General features: G+C 43.9%; 1 protein-coding gene across 9 annotated transcripts in view; it reads right to left on the reverse strand.

Annotated features, from left to right (window-relative positions):
• Positions 1-2,992: 2,992 nt before the first annotated feature.
• The window catches only part of SYNRG (synergin gamma), a 76,969-nt gene continuing 67,441 nt past the window's right edge, over positions 2,993-12,520 (reverse strand). For 8 of the 9 annotated variants that reach the window (XM_072940305.1, XM_031685246.2, XM_031685254.2 and 5 more), the window contains 3 exons: positions 4,902-5,012; positions 4,530-4,565; positions 2,993-3,520 (listed from right to left, as the gene is read on the reverse strand). In XM_072940305.1, the coding sequence (XP_072796406.1) occupies positions 3,389-3,520; positions 4,530-4,565; positions 4,902-5,012 (279 nt within the window). In that variant the 3' untranslated portion in view covers positions 2,993-3,388. The remainder of the gene's footprint in view (positions 3,521-4,529; positions 4,566-4,901; positions 5,013-12,520) is intronic. The other variant, XM_031685256.2, reaches the window with a different exon arrangement.

The raw sequence follows: 12,520 nt of genomic DNA on the forward strand, positions 1-12,520 counted from the left end.
AGCTTGCTTATCCGTGGAATAATTTCCTAGTTTTGGGGCCCGTTTTGGCAAGAAGTTCCACATACAATGCCAGCAGCTGCCTGTTTACATAAATTATATTTTCCAGATTTTACCTGGTCTGTGGCAGTGGTGTCCCTCTAAATTTTACCTTTCCTTATTTTACACAATTTGCTCATTTTTATAAACATGCACATTACTGTCAAAAGAAGAAAATTAAAATGGAATTAATAGTTTCTATGGGAAATCAGATCAATCCAAAAAAGCCTCATCAGCGCATGATCAAAAATCAGTTTTTCTATGGCTTCTATAGTAAGAAGTTAATGCAAGTCTGGTCGTCTCTGGCTACATGTAAAAGTCACCACTGCACTACAGTGAGAAAACGCCTGGTAACAGCTGTTCATGGTAATTAAGAAAATGTTCCTGCAGAACTCCTGGCAGACACCACTACTGGGACGTAACTAAGAGCCTTCTTAGCACTTGGGAAGCCTAATACCTTTCTAATCTAAATGTCAGAGTCTGTTAGCTGGTCACAGAGGAAGGCGTGTGACCTCGAAGGTGTTCGGGGAATTTTTGTAGTGATCCCCAGCACAGAACAGGCATTTCAGATTTCCATAACTTAAAGGCCCTACAATCTTTCCAAAGCTTAAGAACACACTAGTCAGGGGAGGGGATAGCTCAGTGGTAGGGCGTGTGCTTAGCATGTACGAGGTTCTGGGTTCAATCCCCGGTACCTCCATTAAATAAACAATTAATAAACCTAATTACTACCCTCCTCAAAAAAACTAAAAAAAAACAAGAGTCATGAAATCAAAGGCAAATAGAAGGCATCTGTAAATAAATAAAAATTATGTGTATGCACACAAAATACATTCAAAAAATTTAAAATACGCAACCCATATGGAGTGCTAACTGGTAGCCACAGAAAAAATAAAGCATGCATAATATCCTAATATACCCTGTGCCTCTTCTACCTCAAGCATGTCCAGACAAAAACTATACACTAAGCCACAAAAAAAACCAAAGGTAAGATACAATACCAAGAAAGTGCTTGTTAATTGGCACTCAGCAGTGGGGTGAAGCAGCCCGCACAGCGCTCGCTGCGGAAGTACGTAACCTTGGTTACTGTTTCCAAGGACACTGGGCTCCTGGCTAGCAAGAGCTGAGGTGAAGCTGAAAGCAATGTTGAATCATTTTCATAAACCTGCATAAAGAAAGAAAATCAATGCAATGGTATTCCAATTGCCCAAATCTTTATTGGTGGATCTAATAAAACATTTTCACCACGAATCAGATACTGCAAGTAGTGAGTTTTTTCTAGCAAAGGCTGTTTGCTGATGCCAGCTGTACCTTCCCCTTGTACCGCCCAGGGAGTGACTAAACCTGTCATACTTGGTAAGGTCAGCAGTGATTAGACTTAGGAATCTTAGCTGAGGCATTCTGGAATATATCTAGAAATGGGAACCAATCTAGTTAACAGGTGTGCATACTTTTAAAAATGTCACTGATACGGACCACTGTGACAGAACAGTCCACGTGGCGTTTCCCAAAAATGTCTCTGCAGTATAAATTCTGTCAAACTGGGATGCTTTTCTGTCACAAAGGTGGAATGCGCAAGACCGATTAGAAAGCTGCTTGAATTCTGGTGCCAGGTTGAAACCCTAGGTCCTGATCAGGCTGACGGGGAGCACAGAGGCCTCAGGCAGAGCCTGCTGGAAACCGGCCCACGCTGCCGTTACTAATGCCCACCAGCCCTGTGGGGCCGAGGCCTTGAAGGTGACGATTCAGAGACTGCAGTCTCAGGCATTACTCGCCATCTCCAGAGATGGTATTGTCTGAAGCAAATGAGAAAAACAGAGTTACCTCATCAGCACTTCCCTGTGCCTTCTGGCGCCCAGCAGGGCAAAGCAGAAGCCTCAATAGCTCTTTAATGACAATGCTCTCTACCTTTCTTGGAGAGGACTGAAGGAAAAGGCGTAAAATGGAACAAAAGAGAATTTCTTCAAGTTTTGTCCTGAGAAGGGAAAATGATCTAGTAAATTATGTAAAGCAGCAACTGCAGGGACAAAACCAACCTTCCCAGTTTACAAAGAAAAACTAAGTCTGGGTCAGAGAGCTTAAAGCCACAGACCAAGTGAAACACACAAGATTCAAAATCCCTTCATAAAGCCCGTAATTAACAATTCAGAGAAGTGTCCCAGACGGGCATGTTCTTCGCAGGAATAACGCAGTCCTTAACCACTGGGCTTCCCCCCCCGATTTTATACATTCAATTTAAGTGGCAAAGAAAATACCCTAAACCAGACAGCATGAGCCTTTTCCTTCTAAAATCCGGGGCTGTTTTTGAACAACTTGCTGCCACTGCTTCTAAGTGATGTGCCTCACCACAGACACACCTCCTGCTTTTTCTCCTTGCTTGGCTGGGAGCTCCACCTTCTAACCCAGATTTAATTTTCAGGTCTTTCACAGAGATGCTGCAGTACTGGCCCCTGGGCAGTCATTTCTGGAAATCTGGACAGAGGCCTCTGCAAAAAGGTTTCATTCAGCTGCCTTTCCAAATCTCGTCTGAGAAAAATACCACGTTCACAGTCTGTGTGTGAGGTAAACCAAGGCTTTCAGTGAAGGCTAGCGGAAGGGTATTTATCCTGATACACCATGATCCGGGCCTCTGTCAAACATTCTTCTCCACTGCAAAGTTTCAGGCATGTTTTGAGAAAGTCTTCTTGAAAGCTGACAGTCTTGGAAATGAATGAACGGAGTAGCTACCTGGTTCAGTTGGGACAGTCAAGTTAGTCAGTCTGCCCTCACCCACTTGCCATTGTCCAATGGAGAGAAGCAGAGTTTCTTCTATGAAAGAATATCAGTTTAATCACACTTTCCCATTTTTATTCACTTCAGATATTAACAAACTAAGTGTGGATAAATGCTCTCTCCTTCACAGGACAGGAAGTGTTCCGGACAGAAACAGACACTGGCTCAAACCATTCTAACCAACTCCAGTCCAACAACAATTATTTATTTTTCTCCAAATGTCAATTCTTCACAGTTTCAATACCACAGCAGCAAATTATTCCTTAAAGAAAATTGTGGTCCACATTTTAAAACACCTTAGGAGGACTAGAGATAAGGTGGCAAACTTGCGGCGACACATGCAGTGTGGGCGGGGCACCTCGACCTCGGATCCCACAGACCGGCAGTGGGAACCTGGGGACAAAGGCCGTCCGTAGGACCGCCTGGGAGCTTGGCAGCACTCCCCTTACCTCTTGAGGACTTTTTCATGGAGGTGGGTGGGGGTTAACTCTGTAGCACTCGCATTCTGTCTCTTGGTCCCTGTCACCCCAAGGGGGTGTGATGGAAAAAAGACCCCAGCTGGTACTTCACGGAGGAGCTTTCAGAGCAAATCAGGCAGGATGAGGCCAGGAGGTTTCGGTTCAACACAGTTGATCCAGAAGTTGGCACAGCTGGCGTGATACTGGTGTCCTCCATATGCCAGCTTGAAACTGTCTGTCTCTGAGTTGAACGCCTGCCGGAAATAAACAGACACGCGGGGCGAGTCAGGCTTCCTCTGCGGCCGGGATCTGCCAGCAGCCAGCACGGACCCCCTCCTGGTCACAGAGGCTGAGGCCAAACTGGCACACACACAGAAAAGCCGAGCAGGTGGCTCCAGGAATTCAAGCGAGAAACTTTCTCGCTGCTAATTAAAGGCATAACAAAATCTTTACTGTTAAACCCAGTTTCAGCAAAAGGAGGCCAAATCTTTCCTAGAAAAGACAGGCCGATGCTGTGGGGGTTGGCAGGGGTCATGATGGGGGAACTAAAATAGAAGGGCTGTGGATAACTTTTCTCTCTCTTTGTGAGGAAGGGAGCCCTTCCCTGAAGCTGGCATCGGACTGTAACATGTAATTCCTTAAATTTCTGAGGCTAACCAGTCTTATCAGGAAAGAAAACAAAAGATTAAAAAAACCCTGAAGGTCTAAAGACACTGGGTGCTAATAACTGAATCATAAAGTCCATAGGTATAAGATTTGTTAAAAAAAAAAAGACATGAAACACATGAGAATTATTTCCACATGAGTAATGCTTATAGGGGAAGTTACCGCCAACCAGTCCGAACTTCAGTCACTTATGGGGGTGTTTTCCACAGCACTACAAGTAAGCAAATAAGTAAAACTCTAAAACCCAACCGATTGGGTTTTGTCTGCTAACAGCCAAATCCTGAAGCTCTTTGCTCTCATTCTGTGTGTCACTGCAACTTCGTCTTCCAGAAGTTGCTCACTCTGTTATCCTGTGTCCCTCACAGAGAAAAGCCGCCACGACACCAGAAGCCAATTGTGAGAGACGAGCATGCAGACAAGACGGAAGTGGACCCACACAGACACGTTAGTTGATTGAATCAAGCACTATGGGGACAAAAATGATTCAGCAAAGAGTCATGGTTGGGACAGCTCAGGATGGCAGTGGCACCACTGAATTTGCCTTCCACACTCAAAATTAAGATGGAGACGCTAAGATAATGTGTAACTGGTTCATACTTTTTTAGGATGTTCTTCTGCAGGCTTCTCTTCTTTCTGAAATAACGTTGAAACCATAAGGTCAACAGAATTCCCAGAACCAGACCTCTTGCCTCCGAACAAGTCCTTGCAGGTGGAACCTTTTCCCTTCGCCACCCACTGCACAGGTGCCGCAGGCACCACGCAGACAAGCCCGTTCCTCAGAAAAGGGCGAACCATCCATCCCCTCAGCAGCTTCCCCTCCTGCCCTTTTGAAAGAAGGTATCTGCTCTTGTGCTCAGATTTCAGAGCTTTATAAACTCCCCGCCACTGGTCATGGACCCTGCAGTGAAGCGGGCTGGGGCCTGGGGGGGAGGGAAGCTCTTTGCCGCAGGAGGAAGGCGGGTGACTTACCCGGCTCCTGGAGTCCACATTTAAAAGGCACACCCCGCAAGCAAGTTCTTGAGCATTTTTAATCCCAGGCCGTAGCATACAGGAGGAAAAATCCAGTGAATTTTCATCAGGCTGTGAGAACAAGACAAATGGGTGAGAACCTAGCAACTCCAGATGCTGCTGGCTTCACCCCCAATCCCTTGTCCCATAAGTCCAGCCGTGACTTCAGTAAACTCTCGACCACCACCAGTATAATTATTCAGTTTCCCAAACGTTTACTGAGTACTTGCTGTGTTCCAGCTGCTACGGATGTTAGGATGAGGGAAAAATGGTCCCTGTCCTCTGAGAACGCAGTCCAGGGTGAGGGCGAGTCGGGGCTCAGGCAACATGGTGCCACGAGAGCCACACGAGGGAAGTCCCGAGGGCCAGAACAAAGGCGGAGACGGGGGGCACTGACCCCGACCCCAGGGGAAGGAGCCCGATGGCAGAGAAGGCTTCCAGGAACTTAGGAACCTCCGGCTGAGTCCTGCTGGGGATGTGCCAGGTGAGGGGATGGAGGCACGAAGGAGGGAAGGCGGGGTGTTTCTTCTGCGCAGAACAAGCAGTGCAGGCAAGGGCCCCTACGCAGATCAGGTCTGGGAAGAAGTCCAGGGTGCCAGGGGCCAAGCTCACGGAAGGAGGTAGGAGGTGAGACTGGAGCACGAAGGCCTCGGGAGGAGTATGTGGGGTGGAGGCTTTATCCGGGGAAGCCCTTCACGGTCCTCATTGGAGGATGACGGATCAGGTCTGTACTGTGGACACACCCCTCTGGCTGCAGAAAGGCAGTGAGTTGGGGGTGAAAGTCCTCAAGGTACAGGCCTCCGTCACAAGGCCGCTGTAGCGATCCAGGGGGCAGACACTGAAGGTCAGAACGAAGGGAGCAGCAGTGGGGAGGGCAGGAGAATCGACAGGCCTGGGAGGGGGGGGTCTGTGAGATGCATGAGGAGTGGGGTGGACTGGGCTTCCGGGAGGATTCACTCTGACGGGGCAGGTGACGGAGAACAAGTCTGCGCGGAGACGGAGCAGAGGAGCCCGGTGTGGTTCAAGCTGCCCTGGAGCTGCCCGTGGGACAGCCAGGTTCTGACTTGACAGGCAGAGGGCCATACAGGCCCGGTGCTCAACAGTGAGAGGTGTGGACGTTATTTGCTAGAGAGAGTAAATATAACAACAGCTAACAGGTCGAGTCCTCACCTGTGCTAAGCACTACACTAAGCTCTTCACATGCATCATTTAATTTATTCCTCACAACCAATTTATGCAGAATGTGTAGCCCAATGATTAAAAGCTCAATGATATTTATAACAGCCAAGACATGGAAACAACCTAAATGTCCACTGACAGATGACTGGATAAAGAAGTTGTGGTATATTTATACAATGGAATACTACTCAGCCATAAAAATAATAAAATAATGCCATCTGGAGCAACATGGATGGACCTGAAGATTGTAATTCTAAGTGAAGCCAGAAAGATAAAGAAAAATACCATATGATATCACTCATATGCAGAACCTAAAAAAAAAAAAAGTTAACTTATTTACAAAACAGAGATAGACTCACAGACATAGAAAACAAACTTATGGTTACTAGGGGGAAAAGAAGTGAGAAGGGAAAAATTAGGAGTTTGAGATTTGAGATACTAACTACTATATATATACATAGATAAATTTATACCATTTGGCACAGGGAACTATACTCAGTTATCTTATAGTAACCTATAACGAAAAAGAATATGAAAACAAATATATGTATTTGTATGACTAAAACATTACGCTGTACACCATAAATTGACGCAACATTGTAAACTGACTGTGCTTAAAAAAAAAAGCCCAGTGATTGACAGCTGTTAATTTCTTAAAGTTAACATGTACATGATACAATCTTGTAATTTCCTACATATTTATCCAAGAGAAATGAAAACATGTTAACAAAAGTCTTTGTACAAGAAGTGTTCACAGCAGCTCTGTTCATATTATCTAAAACTGGAAACAGCATCCATCTGTAAATAAGTGGATTAAAAAATCATAGTATATTAATACAATGGAATATTTGCTCAGTGAGAAAAGGGATCAACCTGATATACACAAGATAAATTTTTAAAACATGCTAAGTAAACGAGGCTGACACAAGAACATACATACCACGTAATTTCATGTATGTTAAGTTGTAGAACAGGCAAATCTATGGTGACAGCAAGCTACAGAAAATGGATCCATGGTTGTTTTTGGAATCAGATCAGGGGACTGACTGGGAAGTAGCAAAATGGAACTTTAGGGGGTGATGAAAACACTCCCCATGTTGATGGGGTGTGGGTTAGTGGTTGTATGCATTTGTCAAAACTGACCCAACTATACTGGACTGTTACACGACTATTTAAGATCTGTGCATTTCACTGTATATAAGTTATCCCTCAACTAAGAAAAACATTTGAATAACAAAGCAAAACAAAAACAACCAAAAGAATGAGCAAAAAAAAAAAAGAAAAAAAAAAACCATTTTGGATTCTTAAGGTGAAAAAAGACATACCTGACCTGATTTTCCTTATATGTGCCCTAGAGCAGAGTTTCTCAAACTTGGCACCACTGACATTTTAAGCTGGACAGTTCTTTGTTAAGGGGCCTGTTGTCCGCATTATAGGATATTCTGAGGCTCCTTGGCCAATTTGGGGGCAAAGTTGCTCCCCTCCCCCACCATTAAGAACTGACTTTCCAAAAAGTTAAAAGTATGCACACACATATATATACAAGCCCACATACATAAGTTTACTATAAATTTTACTATGCAGCACACAATTTACAAATAAAATATACAGTCATCTTTACTTCAAATTCCACTCAGTCTCTTGTTCTTCCTTTGATTTTTGCCCAACTCTTAGATCCACAGTCACGCTGTCCCTGCTTTCCTGAAGGAGTGTTAATTTTGACGTGAATGATGTTTTCAAGTGAAGGACTAAGGCCAGAGTGAAACCACACAGACAAATTTCAGAACTTCACTCATCTGTCAAATACATGAGTGACTTCTTTGCTGGATCAGATAATAGTTCTCGAATACTGGAGAATCTTTCCTCAACTTCTTGTTCTATTCACAATATAATGGCTACAAACAGCATACTTTTAAGTTTAATGTGCATTATTAACATTTTCTCTGCCTAAGGCTAGATAATCAACAAAACAAGTCGAGCCCGGCTTTGTAGTGTTTGTTGATTTCCATGGTCTAAAAACTGCCACCATGGTTGATTTCGAACTACCAATGTGATGTCACTGGACATGAGTTAGAGAGAGATGCCTGCAGCACCACCATGTAGTATTTCCATGTATGGACAGAGTAGACCAGGGTGACCAGCTTTCCTGGTTTGTACAAAACTGTTCCTGTGTTAGCGCTAAGGAAATGCCTCGGTCCTGAGCAAATTGGGACAGGTGGTTGTCCTAGGACAGACATCAATAGCCTCAATTGCTAAGGACTGAACAGGTGGGAAAGGAAGTAAAGATGGAACGGAGTATATAGGACAGTAAAAGGGTCAACTGTCCTGTGCTGAGAGCCAAAAACAAGAGAAGTGTAAGGCAAGTGTGAGAAAAGTTCTAGAGATACCAAGTTGGACACAGAAAGATGGCAGAGTTCATGACTGCCCAGGCACTGCAGTGTGATGTGATAACACAGTCCAGTGTGATTATGCAAGTGGGTGTCTTAAGTGGAAAGGAGACAAGGGTCTTGTATACAGACAGCCAAGGACCTGGGAGCCTGGCGTGTTGGCTGGTTTTTCCTCGTGAATACTGTGGTGACCAGCATGATGGCAAACTCCTGCCAAAGTGATAGTTACATTTTCTATAGTTACTTTAAGCTGAACCACTGAGGAGTTACAATACTGTCCCTGTATTTGCAAAACTGTTATTATCCTTTCCCGGGGCGGTGGGGGGACTTCTCCTTAGAAAAAAAGTGTAGATTACATATGCTATTTCCCCATGCCTTACTAATTTGAAATAATAAATCACTTGCTAGGCTCCACAAACCTCTCCTGAACCAACCTGGGCTGAATCCATTCAGATCACACTTTTCAAAGAAGAAAAAGGGAGGTGGATGTTTCAACTGGGTGAAAGATGGCTGTGATCTAGGTGAACCTACATGGCCTTAGCCAAGACAGAGGTTTCTTGTTTTGTTTTGTTTTGTTTTTCCCCCAGTGCAATGATGGCCATTTGATCAAATCTGGAAGCCAGTGGCACACTATAGGTTTGCTGTCCAATTCTGTTCTTTGTAAAATGGTAACAATTTCACTTGCCCCCCCCTTTCTCCCTCAGTGGGTGTTAGGACCCTCACAGATACATAAAAAGTGCTCTGGAAAGGATAAAACACTCTAAAATGATTATCACAGTTATTCACCTTGGCAAATAAAATCTAACAAGCTTTTTGAAGAGGTTAAAAACATAGTAGCATGTCTGTAATCTACATTATAGACATTTACCATGTTACTGAATAAGGACTATTTGAGAAATAATTAGAATCTGGAGAAACTGAATCTTGAAATCAACCAAGTTAGTAAAAAAATCTTGAATACCTATTTAACAAAGGAATAAAAGAAGCAAACGAAAAGGTCATATTGTAATCCCCAGTAAAAATCATAAGGCTCTGAATAACTTACCCTGTAGTCAAATTAATCTTTCAAATGACAAAATTAACCTTTATAAATGCACTTCTATTAGTTGGGGGATTACTGTAGTACACAGTAACAGTGCGACACCAATCAAATCGCCCTAATTCTAGAAGAAGGTATGCCCTCCACAGGCCACCTTAAATAGGGTATCGCCTGCTTTAACTGGCAAGTATGTCACACATTTAGTAAAGATAAAAAAGTTCTATTATCCGTGACCTGCGTACGCTGACAAGTCTGAGAGTCAGACTGGGATACGAAATCCTGAATCTTCAGCCAGTGATAAGCTACTAACACGGCATCCAAGACAATCATTACTAAGGAAGAAGAGTCTGGTAGTAATTAGTGTTCTTCACCAACAGCCCTCCTCTCCTCCTTCCAGACAAGCAGCAGGACGGGCCTCCCCTGTCCCTCTGAATCAGGCACGGCTGAGTAACTTGCCATGCTGTAACAGCCTGGGAGGGTAAGTCATATGTCACTTCTGGAAGGAAGCACTTAAGACCAATGTACTATTTGTCATGTCCCCTTGATCCTCCCGTGCTGACCAACCATGTTCCACACAATGGAGGCTCTGTCAACCCAGGCCCCTGAGTAAGAAGGACATGGCACGGAGACCCTCCGACTTGAGATGGTGATGCACCAGAAGCTAGAAATAAAGCTTTGCTGTTTTGCACTGCTAAGAAGGAGGGGAGGGTGGTATTTGTCACCACAGCATAACCTAACCTGACTGATATAAAGAGTGATCTAGACACAGGTCCCACAGGCAATTCTATACCTTTGGTTTTGGTTACAGTGTAACCACTCCTGGTTACTTTTTTTTTTTTTTTGTAATTTTTCCTATTGCTGCTGTAACAAATTAGCACAAATTTAGTGGCTTAAAACAAGATAAATTTATTCTCTTATAGTTCAGGACGTCACAAGTCTAAAGTGGGTTGGCAACACTGCGTTCCTTATGGAAATTCTAGGGGAGAGTCTGCTGCTTTGCCTTTTCCAGTTTCTGGAGACTGCCAGCACACTTCTCGGATCATGGTTCCATCTTCAAAGCCAAGAGTGGAGCATCGGCCAACCTTTGCCTCTCTGCTTCGACTGTCACATTGCTCTTTCTCCTCTTCCTCTCCTGCCTTCCTCTTCTAAGGATCCCTGCCATGACTCTGGGCCCACTCAGATAATCCAGAATAAGTTTCCCATCCGGAAACCCTTAACTTCATCACATCTGCCAAGTCCCTTTTACCATATAAGGTAAAGCGTTCAGGGGCTCTCAGGACCAGGACGTGGACATCTCTGGGGGGAGGGCATTATTCTGTCGACCATATCCACCTACCACACCCACCTTCTGTCAACTCTAAACAGCCACGCAGAGACGTGATGAAGACCCTGGCTCAAGTGCTGTGTAGACTGACGAGATGACTAAAATGCTCTCATTATTAAAAATAAACTGTTCTCCTGATACGCCAGAGCAGTGGGAAGTAAGTAGCCTGAAATTCACTGCTTATTTCACACTGAAAGGAAGGAAAGAATGATTATACTAAGGGTAACAGTGAAATCACAGAGCCTGCATGATTTCCAAATGACTAGAGGTCAAGAGAAAAACACTCCTCTCTCTTCTGGTAGATTTTATATGACAAAAGTAGATTCATTCTGTTTTTCAGGATTGAGTCTTTGTTACCAACCCATGGAGCTTCAACCCACAACCATGAGATAAAACCTTAAGATAACAATTCACTTAAATCACTAAAATAGGTGATTTTTAGCTCTTGAGAGAAAACAGTTCCTTCAGTCTGTGCCCAGAGGAGATAACGCTTTTTACCACAAGGGGGAGTTTTAGTCCATGGATAAATGGAACATCAAAGGGAAAGAGAAACGTAAAAGTTTGCTGGTGTAACTTCCCCTTAAAGAAATATTAAGATTTGGAGGTTACGGCCGTGTACTCTGCTTTCTTTAGCTCAAGCATCACTGCTGCATCCTGGAACGTCTCTGGAGAAAAGTAACGCAGCCTCCTTTTGATGGGAATAGTTTCAGGGAGTCTTCATGGGAAGACACAAGTCATTTTTTAGCACCTTGGAAGCTGGGACTAACACAATAGGAAGAATGGATTTTTAAACAATGATCTGCATTCAAATCCCAGATTTGTCACTTTCAGGCAAGTTTCAACTTCTCTGAGCCCCAATTTCTGCACTTGTACAAATGGGGATCACATTACTGATTCTGTGGGATTGTCACCAGGATTAAATGAGAGGAAGGTAAAGCACACAGCACAGAGCCTAGGAGATTCTCGGTGCCAACAGTAACCATTATATTAGTGGAACTGGAATCAAAGAGCCTGACTGTGGCAATTCAGCTCATTAAGTAACTTTAAATTCTACCTAGGATGAAGCAATGGGGAAAAAAGTTAAAAGCTGCCTATACAACCTCAGTCATGCCTCCCTCCCTCGTGACGGTTTCTCTGCTTTGAGCCTCTAATAAAGAGCCCTTGGAGTTTGTATAGTTTCGTTCCAAATGAATTAAAACTACACAGATGCTGGTCTGTGTCCATTTACACCTATTTTTAAAGTAAAGCTTCTCCCAGACAAGTCTCACCTTACACTTCCTCTGTAAAATGGTATTTTTTGTGCAGTGGGCTGTTCAAGTAAGTTTTATAGACTGAGGACCTACCAGTTATCAAGAGGAAATAACACAGCATAATAACGAAAAGTAGCTGAGTTGAGAATGATTATTTCCCTGTCACAGCTAACCTGGTGGAAAAAGCAATTATAATGCGAAGAGCTTGGGTAACTGGAGAAATAAATACTCAGTGGTGTTCTGTACAATTTGTACTGTCGAGTGGCAGACACCTACCCTCACCTGGTGTCTAAAAAGTCAGGGAAAATCACTCTGGCATCTGGACGTGGTGCTAGAAATGGATGTTCCTAACAGGAGCCTGAAGGAGGGGGCACGAACGCCTGGCCACTCTTCCTGTTCAC

The sequence above is a fragment of the Vicugna pacos genome, chromosome 16, assembly GCF_048564905.1.
Source record: "Vicugna pacos chromosome 16, VicPac4, whole genome shotgun sequence".
Taxonomy (NCBI): Eukaryota; Metazoa; Chordata; class Mammalia; order Artiodactyla; family Camelidae; genus Vicugna; species Vicugna pacos.